Here is a 21,350-nt window from a genome sequence, read left to right on the forward strand (position 1 = left end):
AAGCACTTTGTTAAACAGAAAATCACTTGTAAAAGTGAACTTTAAGAATCATGGCATATTCCATATGGAATCATACGCCTTCAGGTTTCATAAAAGAGATGTTACAATTAAATAGTGTAGCAAAAACCTCTGCAACATAACCAAAATTCTAAGCCAGGACTCTTCACTAGCTTTGCCGCTTCCTGTATCTGGGCATGTGACAGACATGATTCACATCACTCGAGGCACTTCTATTCCGCATAGAACAGAACAGACCGAGAACTTTGAAATCTGAATAAGGTCATTGCCACTGAAAAATGTATCCAATACATCTCCTTGCCATTCAGCCAGCTGACCACTAGCTGTCCCCATTGCTTCACAAGAGCAAAGACCAGTGTTGGAACTGGGACGAAACATGGTTCCAAAAATTGCTGCTACACTTACGGGGGAAAAAAAAAAAACTCAGAAAAATTAAAATGAGCTATTACAGTTCTTTAAGTCTGTAGATAAGAAAATGGATGCGTAGGTGAGGGCCTACATCCCAGGACAGCAACGGGACTACAGTCTGAGACAGATCAGCATGGAAAGGTTAGGGTACAATCTTAGCAGATCTATGGCTTTATGACACGACAGAGGAAATCCCTGGAGACCCATTCATGTAGCAGAATAGGAATAATCAAAGTGGACTAGAGCATTCCAATGTTCCTGCCTAGTCTGTGACCACAGCCATCACATCACCATCTGCAGTATCTGATAAAATCACCTTAAGAGATGTTTTCTCAACCAGTATCTATGGTGGATGCTACTTCCTAACCTCAGAATATAGAAACTATTCAAATTTAGAACTGGAAAAATGTATTTCAAGAGAAGCCATAGGGTGAAGGTGCTTTAGGCTCATCTCAAAACCACAAAGTTTTTTCCTCTTTTGAGAATTCAGAAGAATTTCTCATTTCCATTCATCTTTTGGCTTCTCAGTGTGAGCCCAGAACCCAGAATAGTCACTTTATTCATTAGATCTACAAGATTTTGGATTTGGTCTCTTCACAAATCAACGTGGAGAAATCTCATTTCATATTGATAATGGTTGGGATTTATTATCACATAATAGATGCTATTAGAAGGCAGAATAATATTTTACAAAGCAATTAGTTCCACCTTAATTGCTTTTCTTTTTAGCCTTAATGTTGCTACTCACAAAAGAATGATGAAAGACTGTATATTCTTAATAAAATTTATGTTATGAATTTGGATGCTATTTATTGCTTTTTGTTCAGCCTGTGTAAATCAGACCCATTACCTGCTCTATAATACTTGCACATAAATATCAAATACAAGGCAATGTCATTTCTAATGTCCCCAGCCTCCAGTACACCCTTCTAGCCAGTGAAACTAATAACACTTCATACAAGGGCAGCTGTCACTCAAGTCAGCTATTTAGATCAGAATCTAACCTTTTTCTTTGCTACACTACAATCAAATGAAGATGAGTTGGGTAGTAAATGTTGACGTTACTGTATCCTTCAAAATACAATCACAGGGAAAACATACTCAGGGAAGACGGACAGGCTCCTGCTTTGTTACTCCAAGCTTGTCTGGTGGGACCTCTCCTACTTGGCCACTACCATTCCTGCACATCAAAGCATAATGCACAAACCAAAATATTTGCAGACAGTTTTATTCAGAACAGCAAAATGAAATTCAGAATTGTCAGTGCAGGATTACTAGCAAAATATAAGAAAAATGTAAGTTCTAAATTTCACCCAGTTGGAGAAGAAGAGCTCAGAATTCAAAATATATTAGCAATTTTCTTTAAAATGGATAAAAATCCTGAATCAAAACTCTTTTCAGCTTGAAATCTACAATTTAGGTCCAAATTCTGAACTTTGCTGTATGTATGGTCAATGTACACAAAAGTGTTGGGGATCTGATGTGCCACTAGTTACCTATTGAATGCCTGTGTGAAGTGTATTTTTTTCACATATGAATACACTGTATTAGTGGATTCTAACAGACTTCAAGATTTATTTACCAAAATAGGTACCTCCAAATATTGTATACATACAGTACTGTGTACAAACACTGCACAGATGTAGTGACTGACTAGAGAAGCTGCTGAATTCTTTTTCCAGGAGCAGCTTTGACTGAAGAATAGCATATTTATAAAGGATTGGGTGTACATATAGACTGATCTTCCCAATACAACACCTGTTAATAATACATATTCTTGCTAGAAAGTATGAAAAGTAACTCAAATCCAAGTCCCTTTCTAATATGTGTTTGAGAACATACAAAAATATTTAGGTTTATATTAACTATATCAGCATGTGATTATTCACATACCCCTGGCAGTTAAAACACATGTACATTGAAGGACTGTGGTTCAACTGGTAAGTCAGATTCAAATTATACAAATTAAAAAAAACTTGGACTAACCAAAAGCAAAATACAGCTTGTTGAAATCAGACCAACTTAGGGTGCTTGGGAATCCAAAGGAAGCAGTTTCCCGCTTAGTGGTCACAGCATGTGGCCAGAGGAGTAAAGTATTGTCTGTTTAACAATCTTACCTTGTAAAATAACTTCTTTAAGCAGTACGGAATAAGGAACAGTCTCCTTCCATGTCAATGTATACACATACTAGTTGAAAGCATTAAAAGATCTTTTTATGTCATAATTACTTTTTTCTAATAAACATGGAGAAACACTGTTTTACTACTTTCAGTAGCTTCCTGCGCCAAATTATACCATTATGAAAAAAATGCTCAAAACATTTCCCATGTAACAACATTGCAGTAGGGCAGAGAAGGAATGCATGACTATAGCCTGGTGTATCCGACATTCCTGACCACTGCAGAAGGGCGGATCAAGATTAAAACCAAGCAATGAGACCCAGCCCTTCTGCAGCATTTTGTGCTGTTGGTATATTAGATAGCTAAGGCCTGCAGGAAAAGTTTTGTTGAATGAGTGTAATTAGAACATTCTCCAGACAGCTGGAGGGCTACAACTAATGCTACAGTAAATGAGCAAATGCTGTTTCTTCCTCTGGCTGATTTATTGGTACACCTGCATTCATGAGAGGTATAGAAATGCTTAAAAGGACAAGACCACAACAATTTCGAAGAGGAGGAAAGGAAATTGAAATCAAGTTACAACAAAAAGCCATAAAGAATCTTTCTTTGTAACTATTTCAATACAGTCTGAGCTTCAGAGCTACCAAGCAATCACACTGCTCTAAATGATTGAGAAAGGGAGTGAAACACTCTAGTAAAAAAAACAGCCAACCAACCAGTATATATAGAACATGCTACATTGAAATTCCATTGCATTGGTAACTAGACACATGCTGTCTAGAGACACCTAATTTGGTGTCTCTAAGTAAGTCTCTAATTTGTAAGTAGACAAATATGATTTACTTTGCTAATATGGGAAAATTAAGCTGTTCAGATACGTGATTATTGACTTCCCTAGATTTGAAGAGTCTATACCAGCAGCTATACTTGGTCATTTTGAATGGCCAGCTGTCACAGATGTGTAAATTGCAACTGAATAAGCTCACATATGCAAGCAGAAGAAACAGTTTCTGCCAACTTCCCCCACCTAATGGTTTTTAAAATACCTTTCAACAATTATGCCAGCAAAATATCCTCCAAAACCCCACAAGAAGCAAAAAGTAAAAAAGCACAAGTTTTACCCAAGTGCACGGTAGGAAAATCTTAGCAAATGCTCAGAGAAGGTAGCCTGTGCTTCTCCATCTAGCCCTGAAATTCACAGACAAGAAAGGTTTTTCCACTACAGCCACAACCCATCTTGTGAATGCAGCCTAAGGACACCATCCTCTCACAAAAGGAAACAACAGTGTTGTCAGGTGTGCAAAGTGATTCTTTCCTCCTGAGAACCAGGAGGAACCTGTGAGTTTAAATGGTGTTAAAGTGCAAAAGACTCTCAAAGAAAAAATACACCTCTGAACAAAGAAAAAACTCATTATACTTTGCACCTGTTTAAGAAAAAAATCCTTTTAACAAATCGGTTCATTAATAAAGGTGCAATTAAGTATCACATCATTAAAGGAACAGGAATGAAAACAGTAAATTCTCATTAAGAGACAATACTAAGGTATCTATCTCATTAAAAAAAAAAAAATCAACACTTTCTCTCCTCGCTCCTGGATATAGATAATCTCATAGGAATTTGTTACTTACATAAGATTGCTCCTGAAATTTAGGAAACTGCTTTTTTGAGCTAAAAAGCTAGAATTTGTTCCCATATTTCTAAGAAAAGGTGTTATTATGAGCAAGCACAGCAATGAGAACAGAAAAACCTTTAGGGAAAACTACTACTCATTTCAATATCACAAACAAGACATAAGCATAGGGAAAGTGCCAAATTTTGCATTCTCCCAATAACAGATTCTCTTTCTGTTAACATTTTAAGTTAGAATGGAGAAACTTCAATCACCATGGCAAGCAGCCAGCTCATGAATAGGCTTGCAAACATCAACAAGACTATTCGTATGAACAAATGCTCAAAATGACTATGAGACTTCTTGTATATCCTTTGTAATGTTAAAATCAGTAGGATTGCTGTGGTTTCTAAGTGCTCTCCCACATGGACTACGAGCTGAAGTCAAGAAGACTGCTCATTTGAGAAACTATGTAAGAACTGCAGTTAAAGACTGAACTGATCCTTTGTTCTCACTTTAAAAAAATAACATAGCACATTCTAACAAAAGAACTAGTGGACTAGCAGATACCAGGCTTTAGCTAACCATAACCTAGTGCTTGAATTTATGACTCTGATGTGTTTCACTCAAGAAAAATACTAATTCTACTGTCTGAACAGTTACCGGTTAACTACATATGCAACTCTGCTTGAAGACCACGCGATTTCAAACTACATTTTAAAAGTATAGAACTGGGATAGTAATACATAAAGGATCTGTGAGAAAGGAAGCACTAGAACTAGCAGCAAGGTGGAGTTGCCTGCATGATCAGCCCTTCATTTGAATGCAAATGTAATTTTGGGGCAGGCAGTTATCTGTGACATCAGGCAGGACCTTAGTAAACTGTTACCACCAGCACCTGGTAAAACCATTGTTAATCATGTGTAGTAAAGGGACATCAGGGCTAGCATGAGTCATTTATAGAGCCAGTCAGGGCTAGAAAAGAGAGAGAAAGAAAGAGGAGGGGAAGAGAGATCAAACAAACACTGTGAAGAGCAGGATGTCCCAGCAAGACAAAGCCAGGCTGTGAGCATCATGTATGTGAGTTATCTTTTGGATAAAGAAAGCAGCATGTATCCAGGATCTGCAAGGTGCAGCAGCAACAACCTGCCAGTGCAAAACTTTGTGTCTACTCCACCCTATTCAGATTACATGGGATATCATCATGTGCCAACTCTGGACACCCATGGACAGCCTGCGGGAACCTGGGGATCTCACTATGGCCCACAGCGGGAGGACTGGAACGCTTACGGCCCAGGACCTTCCAGCACAGTTGCTGCTGCACAGATCAATGGCTCGTCTCCTGGACAGGTCTCCTACAGTTCTGCTGATTATAGCTCCCTCCATCCCGCTGGATCCGGGGGATTACCTCCTGTAGATACCATTAATGCACAGCAAATCTCTCCCAACAGCCAAAGGCACAGCTCTTATGAATGGATGAGGAAAACGGTGCAATCCACTTCTACAGGTAGGAGGGCACTGAGGTTTTATGCTGAGAAGAGATTTTGCTTTTTTTGCATTGTTGGGGGGGTTTTACCAGGTTCTTTGCTTAGAGGAAAGCATGCAGTTTAACAAAGAAAGATCCCAATTGTTCTGAAGGATTCTCTTGCTAGCAGTTAAATATTGGTTTGATTATTGGATGCTGGTTTTGATCAGCTATGTCTTATACTTCTTTCTTGACCTCTAATGCTGAGGCAAATGAAAAGCAGTGTCCTTTGACAGTGAAGTACTTTCTTTTCTGTTATGTTAAAAAAATTTGTGATGTCAGAGTTGCTTTTAATAGAAGTCCTATAGATTGGATTTAGGCGGCAAGTCTGCAGAAATTATGATGAAAGTATTGTATCGCCACCACCTATACTTTGCTTGTTTTCCTCAAGTTTTAGAGTACATATGAAAAGTTCAAGTATAGTATATATAGCAGGGACTTGGAAATAAGGCTTTGTTTTAGAAACAACCTCTCTAAACCTCAGAACACTGAAATGAAATGAGATCTGCATGATCAAACAATGAGTCAATGCTTTAAAAACAGGAATGATAAGGAAAGGCTTGCTTCACTTTGTAGTAGTATCTCTCAGAATACACAGGAATACAAAGTTCCACGGTAACACCATCAGTTAATACAGCAACAGGTCAGTCTGATGCATAATAGTTGATGAGTACAAAACAATTCTTCAGTCGTATTTAACCAGTAAAAATAAGTCACGAAGCATGAGGAAAAGGTTCTTTTTGATTGTTATGAGAAAAAATATAAATATTGAGCATCCCTAGAACAAAAATCTGTACCTTTTATGAATAGAAAAGAAGTTATGAAACAAGGGGAGGAGGAGAAGAAAAAGAGGGGAAAGCACCTGAAAAGAACTGAGGCCTAATCCACTATATAAAAGCATTTGATTCTCTGAGGTGCTGAGCAGCTTTGACATGCACTGAGATCAGTAGAAATTAAGGATGCTCAATACCTCCCCTAAAGAGATGCTCACAGTATTTCAATGTTGCATCCCAGGAAGACTCCTTTCCTTTCAGCCCTTCCTCCCAGCCCAGCTCTGTTCCACACATGCCTGTAAATAATAGTTTTCAAAGCAAGTACTGAATCAATCTCTGATGGAAAAGTAATTACTTAAAACATAGTTTAGGAAAGTGAAAGCAGCTATATAGAAAAATTGTCTGTATTAAAATAATGCACCTAATTTATATGGACAGACCAAGTCATCCTCACTCCTGCTAAACACAACATTAATTCATAGAGAGTCCATAGAATTCAATAGGACAATCAGAGTAGATTGACACTGGGTGAATAAGATTTTTTTTTTTAGGCAAGGGGGGGGTGTGTGTGTGGTGCGGGGGGGGGGGGGGGAGGCGGCGGGGAAAGTAGTTCATGTTTTTAAAATAATATTTGTTCTTCACTGAATACCATCCAAGAAAAAAAAAAACAAAGAGGAGAGTCTTGAAAAAACCCACAGCTTACTTTTGAGTAGTCCTTACAAGGGCAATGAAAGTGCTCACAAACTATATGATTTACAGATGGCAGAATACTTGCTCAAAAAAACACTACTTCTCTCTTCTTTACCTACCTGCCTTTAGCTCCTGTGGATTTAAATTGCAGTCTCTCTGAGAGAAAGACCTGATCTGATGGGTCTCGGCTGTTCCTTTTATAGTGGGGACAGTGAGAGACACATACATAGTAAACAATACCACATTCTAACTGCCTGCTTAAGAAGCACGCTTAGGGCTTTCTAACTTACCAAATGTCAAGCCTGCAAGGGTCAGAGCACTCATAGGAGGTGCTGGGAGCCTCTCCATTCTGGAATGGTGCAACAAGGTACAGAGCACCTTCATCTCAAGAAGAATTGAAGAAATCAGCATGTCTTAGGAGCCTATCTTCCCAAATACCCATAGGCCAGCATAAGGCCCTCTGAAGTTATGGGGAGCCTAGCCATTCACTTAACAGGTTACTGGGTTGCGCTTTAGGGAAAAATCCAAAGAAATAATTTTCCTGCTCCTTCTTCCCCTCCTATGTTTGTTTGGGTTTTTTGGGGGTTTTTTTTGCTAGGCCAGGAACGCTCAATGCCAATAGATCTGCTTCATTGGACTTGGTTCCTTTTTCTTCTTTCATCTTTTTCTCTGTTTAAAAGCAAGGGCACTTTTGTTTTTCCCCACTTTCCTAAAATTAAAATAACTTTAAAAAATTTGCCCTAACAGCACTGTCAGATCTAGCAACACACTTAAGTGAGTTTGGTTCTGAGCATGGAAGTGTTGCAGGTGGCTTCAAATGCATGACTAGGATAACTGCAAGTACCAACACTGTTTGCTGGGTCATGATCAAAATCCTCAGCATTCTCTTAGATGGAATCCATTGCTTTTTACATCCTTAAAGCTGTACGCATACGTTCAGCATTACCCTTCTTGTCTCTTTGCAAAACCTTTACAAATTTCAGTAGATATTTTGTACAGGCAAGAGTAATCTAATCACACTTATTAGTTTTCCTTATTCCCCGTGAAATAGATATGAGCCACTATTCTTTAAGATGGAAAACCTCAGAAAAAAGATGGAAAAAAATCGGAACAGAAATCAGACAAATCGATGTTATTATTTGTTCATTACTCGTTGCAAAATACTAGTTATCAATCATAATATTATTTACTATGGAAACATTAAGGCAAGTGATTTTTGCAAGCTATTCTTGAAAGTATGTAAGAAATGTTCTTGTAACCGTATAGCTCTAAGATCAGGATTCTTTCCTAAGGTTTACTTACATTGAGTAGTCTGACTTGTAACAGCTACAGAAACAAGGCCCAGAATCAATGACATTTCCATCTCCAGAGATTTCATGGTTAGCTTTTCTTATTGGTGCTTTGTGGCCTCATGACCTGACAGATGACAAACAAACCACCTTATTGAAATTTCTGCCACTGCGTCATGCCCTACAGGTCTTTTAATACTGTTATCTGCACAACTAACCTGGAACAAAAGAAGAAATTATGTCAAGTGTTACTCTGTAACTTTAAAAACAACATCCAATATAAAATCACGTCTTCAGCTGGTGTTGTGAAGTTTATGAGGTTATACTACTTGAAACCACCAGAAGATCTCAGTATTTAATGCAAGACTATCATCCTGGTTTAGTGTTACAGGAATGTACTTCCCACAGAAGACTCACTGAAGCTTTCATCCATCATCCTCTCTCTGGCTGAAGGTCTCTCCCTGCAGTTTTGGAACTGGAGGAATTGGGACTTGATCCTAAATGCCGTGCACATAGGATCCAAGCCTAGACACTGCATTCTTGGGGGCGTTCAGGATACAGGAGAAAGCAAACATGTTTAGACTTAGAACACTTGAAGGAGGAAACACTAAGTATTTTCAACCAAGAATACCAATAGAAAAAACTCCTTCTCTAACCCTTGTACTGCTCCTGTTCCCTCTTCTAAACCCCCACTTTGAAAGGGCAAGCACAGCCAAAACAACTAGCAATTGTAATGGAACAATGCCACAAAAACTACAGATTTGAGGCAGCCATTCCACACACACACAAAGCATAATTACAGGCAAATTCTTTGATGAAAAGTAGAATATAACCACTTTAGAACAAGTTACAAACCTTCTCCTGATTATTTCAATATTTTTATGGAGGTATGCAATCACTCACACAGGAGCAGACTTTACTTTTTGCCTTCATGAAGATGTTTTGCCAACATTCACCTGTGGTAAAACTGTGCCCAAAACAATGAGTTTGAACAGTTAACTACCAGGCAGTTCCAGCAGCAATGAGAATCTGCTCGCAAAGTTGAAAATACATCTTAAGATCTGCACTTACGTTACATAAAAAAGGGAGAGAACAAGTTTTGAACGAGAGGTAAACTAATTATAAGCAGAGACTCTTTCTGTAAATGACAACTCTCCTATCATTCTTGTTCAATAAAAATTTACTCTGAATACATAAAGACAGTTTTTCTGATCATGATGATAGGTGCTGATATCATCATTAACAAATGCACTATAAATGTGTAACATCCAGTCTTTGAAGGAAAGCAGTTATATTCCTTCAAATCTAGGGAAGAGAAACAAGCCTCTTAATAAGCCATTCCTGCAGAATGCTGAATGCCTAAAGAACGTACAATACTTGGAAAAAAAAAATATCAGTTAATCACTTGCTTTTTAGTTTATATAGTAATTGGCAATGGGATTTCCCCGGATCTTGCCATTTAGAAACCCACCTACATTTCCTGCAGGTTGGGTTCGTCTGCCAAACAAAATCCACACAGGGCAGCTTGTCCAATCGTTGTTTAAAGGTGATAAAAATTACTCTGCTTTGTATTCAATTACTTCTGTATGATGAAGTTGAATAGAAAAGTTTACATTAGCAAAGTGAAGGACAGAATTTGGCCAATGAGCTTTATTATAATAAAAATAATGCAGAAAATAGCAGAAAGATACTCACAATTGAAAATACTAGCATTTTAAATAGAAGTCAACAGAAGGGAACAATCTTCAAGTCTGTTGAAAAGTTCCAGTTTTATGACCCTATTCTGTTCTTTTCCACGAGTCATCTGAATGTGTATAACAAGAACAAATGATCAAGACCCAGCAGAAAATATAAACACAGGATTTCACCACGTTTCACAAACCTTTATACATCCAGCTTTGCAATAATGAATAGCCCTCCTCATCACACCACGACTCTGGCAGGGATATTATTACTGTGACTATACAGGATTGGATCCATGTAACATTTTATAATATAATGGCAGTGTGTGGTTTGTTTGGTTTTTTGGTGTTTGGTTTTTTTTTTAATTTAGCTTCACAGAACATCATGTGCAGCACAATGTTGATCTTCAAGACTTATTTAAAATTACTTTTGCTTCAGAAATTCAATTAAGTCAGTGAAATTACACTAGGGAGAATTTGTCCCTCTCTTTTTCTACACTTTGAAAGTGCATAAATATTTAGAGATAGTGCCAAAGAAAAAACCCTCCAGGGCCTGATCTCTGACAGTCCATATCTTTATAAACTCTAAAATTAACACTAATCTCTTAATATTAAGCTAACATAAAGATGCAAATTTGAACTGAGCATTTCTTCAGGCCAGAAAGCCATTTTAAACTTCGAGCTGACTCAAGCTGATCTCCAGTTATCAAGTACAGACATTAACTTCCTCTGAGACAATGTTAAACCATGGAATCCAGATTACAATGCTTTGTAAGTAATCCGACAGTAATCCAACACTGTTCTCTATTATGACAGCTTCTGTCTAAATTAGGTAGCTTCTCGATTTTACGGATAATGCCAGTTTCAGTAGATGAAGAATATTCCTGAAAAGTTAAGACAGGAGGCACTGAAAAAGGGGCCAGGGCTAGTTCTAATGCTAATTTTGCTTTGTAAACTAGTTGTGAGGTCCGATGGTGGGGTTTTTTTTTTTTGCTTTCCTGGCCTACATTGTCTGAGGTTTTGAGGCCTATCTGTCATATTGAGGCAACAGACCCTTTTAACACTTCACTTTGCTTTGATATGCAGTCTTGTCTCTTCCTTCTCCCTCTTTTCTTCAGGAGTTATATTGCCGGAAAGGGTGATGATTTTCACAGCAAATAAAGAGGCCTTCTCCTAGCTTTATTGTCTTCAGAAGAAATGCTCTGTGAATTTTATGACCAATGGGAAAGCTGTTCCCTTCCCCCAACTCAAAACTTGGCCAGTCACAAAAAATTGCTAGAGTGGGAGTGATGGAACAGGATTGTTAAACTATAGCTCATGCAAAGTTTTCCAAGTCTGAAATGTCTTATTTCTTGTTACTCCAAAGGCAGTCTTCAATAGGCACTATTTGCAAAACAGATTTTTGACAAAACTTGCTGTTCTTAAGGAGCTCATTAAACCCAGGAAATCCACTCCCTGAACACAAAGGCAGTCATACTGCAAAGGTAGTTGCTTCAAAGCTCTTTTGTTTCATTTTTCTTCCACCCAACTACAAATAGGCTCTCCAACCACTTACAATTCCATAATATAACTGTCCACGACAGAACACATTTCCAATAAAATTGACACTATATTGCTGATTAAAATTATAATCTGTCACTAACAAAAGATTAATTAAGATTGTAGAAAGTTAAATGTTGGTAATTTCACTCACCTAAGTGAGTAAAATATGTAGGGTTCGACTGAAGAATTGGATTAAAATATTAACGAGTGCTTCATTAAATTCTGCCATTATCTCCTAAAGAAGTCTGAGAAGTGAAGAGCATCCTTCTGCAGTCTCTGGGGTGAATCCATTAGTCCTACTGCCACTTTCACTCAGGTAATACTTCTCCTTGCAATAGAATGCATCACTGTAAATAAAACCAGTAGAAGGTCTGCAAGATTTGGCTCAGCATGCAGTAGAGTGAATCTATTCCATCTAACAGATGGAATCTAGAGGCTAAAGTCTCAAACTTTAGCAATAAGTTTTGCTGCTGCTGTTTGTTAACTTTAGCAAATAAAAGTGTACTTTGCCTTTGAAAGGAAATGCCATATGCAGACTAATTCCAAGCCAGCATCCAACAAAGGCATTAGGAAGACTCTCACTGACATCAACGAGCGTCTAGGAAAAGGCCTAAGACTAAGTCATGACTATGCCAGAACTACAAGTATCCTCTCAGAAGACCCTGGCAGATCTCAGCTCTCATTGTCTGTTGGTTCTCACAGAGGGTATTACTCTACACAAAAATATCAAATTATTAAAGGCAAGATTTATGTGACAATTCATAAGAGAATTTTTCTCAGATCACTGTTCACTTTTAGGAAAGAAATGTTCTCCTTCTGCTTTTCTACTTTTTAAATTATTCTCTTAACTTACTTTAAAGAAAGAAATCAGATGTGAAAGCTCCCAATCTTCCTTCAAAAAGAAGCCAGATAGTATCATTCCTACTAAAAATAAACTGAAAGCTACTCATATATAGAGAAAAGATTTTATGGAAGAAAATTCTGGTTTCCACATACATTTAATTTCTTCTTGAGTTTAAAAAGCAAAAACCCCAGCACTCTCCTACTCAGATAATAAGTGTTTAAGCACTTAAAACCAGAAACAGGAAGGTTTATCTTGACGTTTACTGCCCTGTTTTGGCAATAGAAAATTGTCTATGGCTTCTGAATGAGAATAGAGTCCAAGATAAGATCACCTTGTTGCTCTTTTGAGTGCTCCATCTTAACAACACAAAGAAGACTAAGAAGACATTTTAAAGATTTTATCCCATAGAATGACCCCAAATTCTCATTTAAAAGAAAGAAAAACCTAACCAAGCCACCAGCTAGAGAGATCAAAAGTTAAAAAATATCAAATGAGGCATTAAAGCACCACAGGTGACCATATGTTAAACAAACAATTTACACTTTGAATGAATGAAAACAAATGCCCTAGTATTTATGTGGACTGAACTGAATAACTGCTGTTCTTTGGAGACTCTAAGATTCTTACCATAATGTTGTAAAATTAACAGCACTTTTCACTTGATTATCAGTGTAAACATAATTGGGCTAATTCTGCTTTCACTACAGTTTCACAATGATAAAAATTCTACTGAAATGAGCATGTCCTATGTACCTACCCCAGCCAAGCCCAGCACAGCCCAACATTCACAGGAAAGCTAACAGATTTGAGTCAAAGTGGGTTTGGCTGCATGGATTGAACAGGAATTGCACAAGGAACAAACACAAGCATGCACATACCCATCTTCCCTATTGAAATGTTCTAAGTAAACAGGCTGATGGCCTCAAGACAGTTAGAAAATGCCCTTAGCATTGTAAACACACTATTAATGCATAGTGCTTTCCCAGGGTTGAACACCATGGAGCACTGAAGCTGAAAGATCAAATTCTGATGTAAACCTTGTTCTACAAGCCTGGGAACGGTCCTAGAGAAACTCTGTCACGTAGGGCAAACCAGTTACTATCCACAACCAAAGATGTAACAGTATTTGTTTACAGCATTGCACTGACCAGGCCTTCCAGCACTAAACAACTCTGTATCTAGGATCTATACAAACAGCACAAAAAGGATCAGAGCCTGAAGAACATTCTAAAGCAAACCAAAAATTCTTAAAGGTAGCAAAGTACTGACTGTCAAAGGCTGGAAGAAAAAAAGGCGATACGGCTGTCAAACCATTACCATATAGTGCATACAGCAAGTGGAAGGCTATTAAAACAGAGACATCACATCTCCCTCCACAGATGGGGGAAAAAATATTAACCCGTGAAACCTAATAATGAATTAAGAGATTAATTACTTCAAGATTCTGCTATAGTTCCGTACCCTGAATTCTGATCTTTGGGTACTACTTAAACTTCAAAAACAAAGGGAGCTGGAAGGAGGGGCTGAGGAGAAATCAGACCTTTTACACCACTGATACATGAAACCTCCCGCTATTCTCTCCTGCAAGGGGGAAGCTGCTTGCTGTGGGGTGGTATGCTGTGGTGATCTACTCTGAGACAAATTTTACCAACTCAGTGCCTGAAAATCTGCTTCAGTCCTCTCCATTAAAAATTAACTGCTGTTATGAAGTTGTCAAACTCTTCAAAGAGTTAGGCATCAACACAATCTTCTCAGGAAAAGATCTGTGAGCAAACATGAGCTGTTCTATGAAGCTTAGCTACATCTGCAGCAACAGCAGACTGTTACAGGCAGCAAGTCACAATATGGCTCGAGTTTTATGCATTATCTGAGAGAACCTGAATCTAAGGGGGCTGTTCTACCATAGTGACTGCTAAGGACACAAAGATTCACAGCTTATAGTACCACAGTGGAACACACTGGGAAAAAAACCAACTAAGGATACATTCCCTGTCCTAGGAAACTTACAGTCTAAATATATACAACTGAAGAAATGTCCATATAAATATAGACAGACATGGAAGCACACAAAAAAAAATAAGACTGTGGTTAGCAAACATGTTAACAGTGGTCTCAACACAAAAATGATCCAATCTTTCAAAAATGTAGGAAGACCTTAGGCTAGGGCTCAGGGCCTTGGTTTTAAGCAGATATTGATCTCCAATATATTGATTGCCTAACATGAACATTAACAGAGGAAAGGTGGGTGAGAAAGGAAGCATCAGCAGCCTTTACCATTCTCAATTCTCTTTTACTGCTGTCAACACATTCTGTCCTCAAAAATGATCCTGTATGGAATCCATTAAATTTCAGCTCCTTACATCTGCGTTCACTGGCTCATGTAATTTGCCATTACCTTTTAACGATCTGGATACGGCTGAGCCATGTCTGCTTCAGTCAGCTGTACCCACAGCTGAAAGGATGCATCAGTACTGCTTGCAAAAGAACAGATGCTCTAGTTCTATCGTTGTTCAATGTCCTTTGTAAAGTATTATTGCTTTCTTTTTCTCTTTTTTATTAACTGTCATCTGAGAATCCACATTACTATTCCCTGTGCTATTGTCAAGTCATGGATAGACTGCCAGACTTGAAGGAAAAACACAACCTCCAAACTGCAGTAACAATCACAACATTGTATTAATTTTTCTAGCAACAAGAAGTGAGGAACCTTGAAAGCTCTCAGTGTTTTCTATGCAGTACGATATCCTCCACAATTTCCCTCTGAAGCAGGTAGTAGTGCATCAGCTTTAGGGACAGAGGAACAAGAGCAATTCAGCTCCAGGCAGGAAGATTGCATCAGAGTTGAGAACACAACCCAGGTTTCCCGGCTCCTTGTTCTTAACAAGAACACCTTCCTTTTCCCAAATGATAACACAAGGGTGATAAAAAATAATGAGAAGTGGTTTATCTTTTAAGGAGCAAACCCAAAATCTGATGGTATGAACCTCTTGTGTTGTAAATTAAGACTGAGTCAAGGGAGTTAACTCTGGGTAAGTGCATAGAGAATCAGGCCTAAAATACCCACAAACTTATTTTCAAATGTAAAGCCAGATATTTTGTGTTACTAAAGTTAAAAAAATTCTAGCTTGAAGCAATGTGTTCTTCTTTCAAAACAGGTAAAACAAGAACAAGAGAGAAGTACCGAGTGGTTTACACAGATCATCAGAGATTAGAATTAGAGAAGGAATTTCATTACAACAGATACATTACAATCAGGAGGAAGTCTGAACTTGCTGCAAACCTAAGACTTTCCGAGAGACAGGTAGAGTATGGATCACCCATTCAGGATTGCCTTTGAATTTATTATTGCTGATGAGGAGATAACCATACTGGTTAAGAACACAGAAATGCTACTGCCTCTAATAACCAAACAATGCAACTGGGTTCCCTTTGCAGCGTAGGAACTCAAACTATCCACTGAATGGCCTGACAGCCTTCTTTGCGTTCACTTCTAGATATCCCATCAGCATTACTTCAGCTGTGCAACAACACACCAATGTTGAAAAATCAAACACCAGTCTTACTTACAGTCCTGTTCTGAGAAACAAGAGTTTAAAAATATCAACAAAATCCTGCCCAGATTTCTCTCCATTTTACTTGGGTAGTGGTAGCAGGGAGAAGCTTTTGCCAAAATTTCTGAAGTGGAAGTTCTGGTTTGCTGAAGTCAATGGGAATTCTATAACAAATTTCAACAAGGTCAGTCTTAGCAGAGAATGAAAGTGATGAGCTCAAGTATTTTCAGGACACCTGAAGGTATTTGTTTCTTTGGCTGCCTTTTACCTCTTGTTAAAGATTTCCTACATACTTCTTACTCCTTTCTCCTGCTCTTATTTCCCCCCACCCTCTACAAATTCCACTTCTGTTTCCACAACGTAAACCAAAACACAATCGTTTCTGCTCAGAAGGTATATACAATTTGCTCTGGAACCACTCTGTCCCACGTTCTTCAGTTCCTCAGTCATGTAATTGCAACGCCTGTGCCACCCCCTACACCAAAGCAAAGCAGGTACGTGGCCTCTGGCTCTCAAGCACTTCAGCCGGGTCATGCAAACCAAGACAGGATGCCAAGCCAGACCTCCCACAAAGACATTCATAACATGGGCTGGGCATATGTTCCGTCCCATTTTACTTGGGAGTTTCTTCATGCAGTACTCTGAAGCAAGCAGCAAAACAGAAAATTAAAAACTTTACTGAACGATTTCCCTGAATAGATTTCAGGAGACAATGCGTTCATTTGCTGCCTTTTCCATTTGCAAACCATCACAGCACTGTTTTCTCAGTCAGTTATGATACAGTATCATTCATTGAAGATTATGCCTGATTCACCATCGGGTTATGGGCTTACTGAGCAGGGGTAGTTCTGCTGTTAATCTGATAGATTCATTGTTCATCCAATTTGAACTTGTCTTACACAGCACACACTGGAAGAGCTTATAGAAACGGAGAAGCAAATACCCATTTTGCAAATATTTCTCAATCTGCTGTTGAATGCAAGTCACTTGAAAATTAGAATTATTTCAACTGTATATAAAAAAATACACTATGTGCCTTTTTGCTGGCTCTTAAAAGCTTAATAACTTAATTATGCAAAAATTAAAAATTATGACTCTTCTTCTGTAAACAACCAACAACATTTACTTGCAGCTTCCTGTTCAGTGATAAAACCCAGTAAACCTTTTTGTTAGTATATCTGAATTGGTGATACAAAGCAAGACACAATAAATTTCTTTGACATATATTGGGGAAACATGGCAAGAATTTACTGCTCTTCATCATCAATATATGTCATAAAGAAAATTAATTCTAGTGCATAAAGCCTCCATCTCTGAAGACACTTTTGAAAATGTAAGATTAAGAAAGAAATACCTGATCTATACTTCCACTACTACCCTTTCATACAAATTAAATAACCCCATTGAATAAATACATCTGAACACACACTGTTCTATCCCAAGTTCCACTGCATTCAGCCTAAAACGTGAAATGATTTACTGGAAAAGCTTTTTTCCTAGCTATGCCAAAATCCCATCCAGGACACTGGAAGGAATATCTGAAGACAACAGGACAAAGAAAAATGGTTTAAACAAGGAAGGAAAGATGTAAGATCTAATGAAGAAAAAGAAAAGCAAAACAAAGCACTGCTAATATAGGAAGGATACAGAAATAAAGAAGTTGACAAGGACAAGAAAGAAGAGAGAAAATTAGACTTCAGGGGAACAGTTACTCGCACAACAACTGAACAGTGGGGAAAAATATTTAAAGGCAGTCAACAGGGGAAGAACAAGTCAGACAGATGCAATTGACCACATTAGCTTTTAGTATAACATTACAGTTCTTTATTTGCTTGTAGTTATTTGATAATTGGCATATGACCTTGAATTGCATACTAAAATTCTCTCTGGATCACTGCTGCAAATCTGCACCCCCAGTTTAATAACAAACCAGAACTAAAAACTAAATTCAAAGGCAGATAAGAACACCAAAGCCAGAGGGTAATTCTGAAACAGATGTTAGTTTGGTTTTTAGTGTTTCATCTTTTTATTCATTTTGGCAAATGCACGGGTGAAACTAGATTACCTCAGCACAACTAGAATGCAAGCGATAGGAGAGTATTTGAGACTGGTTTAATGGAACATATAATTTGGTACTGAAACGATATTCCACCAACTGGCAACAAAATGAACTGTCAAGTGTCTCAGGGACTTAAGAGACTGAGTTCAAATTTCCACAAGCTTTGCGCGTATCAGAATTCTTCAGTTGTAAAATGGGAATAATAATGCCTCAAGGATAAGTACACAGAGACAGTCACATAGACTCCTTGAGATGTTTTGTAGGAATTCACCAGTGGTTTTCTTTTAAAACACAACCTAGTAGCCACAGATGTTATCACCTCTTACTGTTTTACCTCCTTTCTGATCATCATCCTCTTTCCTTTTCTACCTCCTAGCAAAGGATAACCAAACAAATCAGTTTTTCTCAGCAAACCACTGATTTTTCTTTGGGTTATAATAGAAAATGGTGACAAAAATGTTTCCTTTGCCATATGAACACCAACAAGAAAACACAACGTATCTGAATAAGGTAGCTTAATTATTACACTGACTAGATATAATACAGAGACACTTCCAAGGATAAATAGCTGGTATGCACTGCCTTAAATCCAACAATGGGGATTGACGTCCAAAGACATTTCAGGTGCCACAGAACATTCACCCTTTCACACCTCAACAGGTTGTGCTGTATTTTCAATTGACCATTACTCATCAACTTCATGTCCTCACTGGTTCCATCCTAATTAAAAACCATATACTCTTCAATAGTTGCTTCATTTCTTCTCAAAGATGACTGCACATTTGTGACAGAGCAATGACTATGGTGTAAAGCAGTGGACTGTGTGGGAGGCAACAGCAGATTCTGGCTCCATCTATGAATGCACTTAAAGGCACATAGCTATTAAGGCACTGCTTATACAATATCTTGAAGTAATGTTGTGTACCAAGAGTAGTGCACTGGTGAAATTCTGCACCAGTGTATTTCCACTGGCATACACATTGGAGCTAACCAATTAATGTGCAGCATCCGAACAGGAAAGCTTTTGTGCCTCAGTGTATAGGCCAGTAACAGGTTTTGACTTGCTCTGACTAGGGCATATAGTTTTCAATGTAAAGATACTCTTAGATTCTTTTGGCCATCACCACGACATGAGACACTGTTCTGTTAGATTTTGTACAAAAATACAAAGCAAAGCTCATTCCATAAAGAAAGAAGTCCTAAAAAATAATAATAAAAAAATTATAAAGCCCTTTATCAAGCTATGAATAAATATTTTATTACCAGATAGGAAAGATTACCTGTATGAAAAACAAGCCAACAGCTCTGTTGCCTTAGTTTGCCATTGCCTTTCTCACTGGTCCTCATGCAGTTTTTTCACCTGTGACCCTAGACTATATACATAAAAGGACCACAATGCATTCTATTAACAACTGAAAAACAATTTCCTCTACTCTTCTGCAGGTGAAAATCTGGTTCCAGAATCGCAGAGCCAAAGAAAGAAAATTAATGAAGAAGAAAATGACTCATTTTGATGGCAGCAATCTTGGCTCTATGCAGAGTGACTCTGGCTCAGTGAGCCCAATGCCAGTTCCTGACCAACAGACTCATTCAGAAATGCCCAGTTCCTTATTCCCACCTCCACCTCCTCCACCCCCACTTCCCATGAATGGTTTGCAGCACAACGGGAACCTGCAGCAGGTAGTAGCCTCTCAGTAAGGCTGCCTGAAGAGCTACTGCGTAACGAACACTATAAACTAGCAGCAGTACATGGAGCACTACAGTATGAAAGACAGAGGACAGCTGTAGCTGTTTTGCAGGAGTCCCCAGCATGACACAGTTTTGTGCACATGAGTTTCAAGTACAGTAAACCAAGAGCCACTTGCCAGGTCTGCAGGATAGTGCAAGTTCCCAAGGGCAATGGAACTGCTGCGTGCCAGGAGTCCTAGTTGCAGGGACCCTCTGCAAGAGGATGCCATGCTGAGTCTGTGCCACAAGGGCAAGAATCCCTCCAGCCATGCGGCAGGTGGGTAGACACTGGGAGGGAGGAGAGCTGAGGACCAGATATGTCCATTTGTTTACAGTACGCTGCAGACAAAAAAAAAAAAAAAAAAAGGCACAAAATGGGCCACAGGCAATACCACATTGCTGAGGCAGTAACGGCAGCTGTAGGCAAGTGCTCTGTCTGTCCCTCGCCCCTAGGTCAAAAGCATATTCCTTCTCCTTTGATGTTCACACAGGTTCCATGTACTAATCTCACTTTCACAGACTTTACACATCCATCTTGATAAATGAAAACCTGGCTTATAAGTTTTGACCTAATTGATAGAAAGCCTGGGTCATGATGGTTGCACTCACTACATGTTAAGGGCAAACGTCAGGGATGACCTTTGTGGGATTTTTGGGTTTTGACAGGTATGATTACCAATGCTCCATACACTGATATAAACATGCACTCTTCAATCTTACCATAAATGTTTCAAAAGCATTCTGGAATTGAGAATCTTGGCCCAAGTTCATTTTTGATACAAGAAAAGTCATGACAGACTCGTTTTGTATCCTAAAATAAAGAGCAAAGGAGGGGGGAATCCTTTTAAAAAGTGTAGGTTTTTTTAAAAAGTGACTGCATTTCATGAGACAGTATAGCTCATGGATAAAGATTAAATAATTGCATTCAACTAATTTTAAATTTGGTCCAGTTTTCAGAGCTATTGTGACACTAAAAAAATCTGAGAAGACAAATTAATGGAAGACAAAGTAAACAAACATTTCACTTAAATGTAAGCTCTCAGCATTTTTAAAGTGAGTCTCAATTCCTGAAGTGCTGATCTCTTCCATACTAAGCAGAATTTGTAGGTAATCAGTACTTAAGAATAATCTGGATACTTACTAATATGACTACCAATTGCACGTGCATAATTTTGACTGCAAAGGGAAAATTTTTAAAGCATGCAAGTGATTTGGGAATTTATACTCTCATTGTCAAAAGCAGTTTAGAAATTTAGGATGCCTATCCTCTCTAATTTTCATCAAGGTGTCCTCCTAAATCTGTCACTGTTGCAAATAAGACTTAGGAGCATTAAGTCATTTAGGCACTACATTCTTGGGTTTTTTTCCTTAATTATAACAAATAGTACTATTAGATCATCAAAATGTTGGTAATGTGAAATTACTTTGTATATAAAAATCATTAAAATAAATGACTTTTTTCATAATAATTTTTCAATGTGGTATCAGCTACTATAGCAAGTGAACATTAA

General features: G+C 38.2%; 1 protein-coding gene across 1 annotated transcript; it reads left to right on the forward strand.

Moving 5' to 3' along the window:
* Positions 1–5,082: 5,082 nt before the first annotated feature.
* LOC102051323 (homeobox protein CDX-1-like) lies at positions 5,083–19,809 on the forward strand. Its single transcript, XM_005441965.1, has 3 exons — positions 5,083–5,663; positions 15,657–15,802; positions 19,555–19,809. The coding sequence occupies exons 1-3, from the start codon at positions 5,231–5,233 to the stop codon at positions 19,807–19,809; spliced, it is 834 nt and encodes a 277-aa protein (XP_005442022.1). The 5' UTR covers positions 5,083–5,230.
* Positions 19,810–21,350: the final 1,541 nt, after the last annotated feature.

The sequence above is a fragment of the Falco cherrug genome, chromosome 15 (assembly GCF_023634085.1).
Source record: "Falco cherrug isolate bFalChe1 chromosome 15, bFalChe1.pri, whole genome shotgun sequence".
Taxonomy (NCBI): Eukaryota; Metazoa; Chordata; class Aves; order Falconiformes; family Falconidae; genus Falco; species Falco cherrug.

What these genes read in the sequence shown, in the direction of transcription:
- LOC102051323 (XM_005441965.1), top strand. Translation starts at nt 5,231, where the DNA reads ATGTATGTGAGTTATCTTTTGGATAAAGAAAGCAGCATGTATCCAGGA. An exon ending in GGTGCAATCCACTTCTACAG is followed by an intron (nt 5,664 to 15,656) that starts GTAGGAGGGCAC and finishes CTTTCAAAACAG; the next exon opens with GTAAAACAAGAACAAGAGAG. An exon ending in TAAGACTTTCCGAGAGACAG is followed by an intron (nt 15,803 to 19,554) that starts GTAGAGTATGGA and finishes ACTCTTCTGCAG; the next exon opens with GTGAAAATCTGGTTCCAGAA.